At 74.1% G+C, this 808-nt stretch overlaps 1 protein-coding gene across 1 annotated transcript; it reads right to left on the bottom strand.

Annotated features, from left to right (window-relative positions):
* Positions 1-6: 6 nt before the first annotated feature.
* Positions 7-802, bottom strand: HES4 (hes family bHLH transcription factor 4; the record flags this gene model as incomplete). Its single annotated transcript, XM_017866473.1, has 4 exons — positions 671-802; positions 489-584; positions 322-409; positions 7-237 (listed from the first exon to the last, which is right to left on the bottom strand). Coding segments are annotated over exons 1-4 (523 nt in total), but the record flags the coding sequence as incomplete, so codon positions are not given.
* Positions 803-808: the final 6 nt, after the last annotated feature.

The following is an 808-nucleotide window of genomic DNA, read 5'->3' as shown; positions in this document are numbered from 1 at the left end:
CGCGTAGACCTCGGGCGCAGGGGCCTCTGCGGGGCAGCCGGGGCAGCGAGGCCGGGCGGCAGGAGGGCCCCAGCTGGCGCAGGCAGGCTGCCAGGTGGCCCAGCAGGCGGGAGCGCACGTCGGCCGGGACGCCCTCGCAGTCGGCCAGGAAGCGGTTCACCTCCGCCAGACACTCGTGGAAGCCGGCGCGGTACTTGCCCAGGACGGCGGGGTCGGCGCTGAGCGCGGCTACAGGAGCTACACGCGAGGAGCGGTCGGTGCCGGGCCCGGGAGGTCCCGCGCCCTTCCCCCGCCTCCAAGCCGCGGCCGCCCGCGCCTCACCCGTCACCTGCACGCGACGCAAGCTCCGCAGGTGTCTCACGGTCATCTCCAGGATGTCCGCCTTCTCCAGCTTCGAGTGGCGGGAGCTCTGGGGGCGGGGATGGGCGGGAGGTCCAGGCTCAGCTGCGCCCCAGACTCCGGGTCTCGGGCCTTGGCCCCCGACTTACCTCTTTTCTGAGGGCGTCCAGGATGAGGGTTTTGAGCTGAGCGAGACTCTCGTTAATGCGCGCTCGGCGCCGCTTCTCCATGACTGGTTTGGAGGACTGCGGGTCGGGCACCGGCTGAGTCCCGCGTTCCTCCGTCCCTCCCGCCCCCCGGTCGCCCCCCTCACGCCCGGCCGGGACCCCACCTTGTGGTGCTCGGCCGCGCTCCGGGGCTTGTCTGGGGTCCGGCTGGCGCTGGCCGGCGCTCCTGCCATCGGCGAGGCGCTCGGCTTCCCCGGCGTGTCTGCGGCCATGGTGCGCCCCGCGCCTCCCCGTGCCGGCTG

This window comes from Rhinopithecus bieti, unplaced genomic scaffold, assembly GCF_001698545.2.
Source record: "Rhinopithecus bieti isolate Rb0 unplaced genomic scaffold, ASM169854v2 scaffold_66275, whole genome shotgun sequence".
Lineage (NCBI taxonomy): Eukaryota > Metazoa > Chordata > Mammalia > Primates > Cercopithecidae > Rhinopithecus > Rhinopithecus bieti.
Note: the sequence above shows the minus strand (reverse complement) of the source record. Positions and strands in the feature narration are given on the sequence as shown.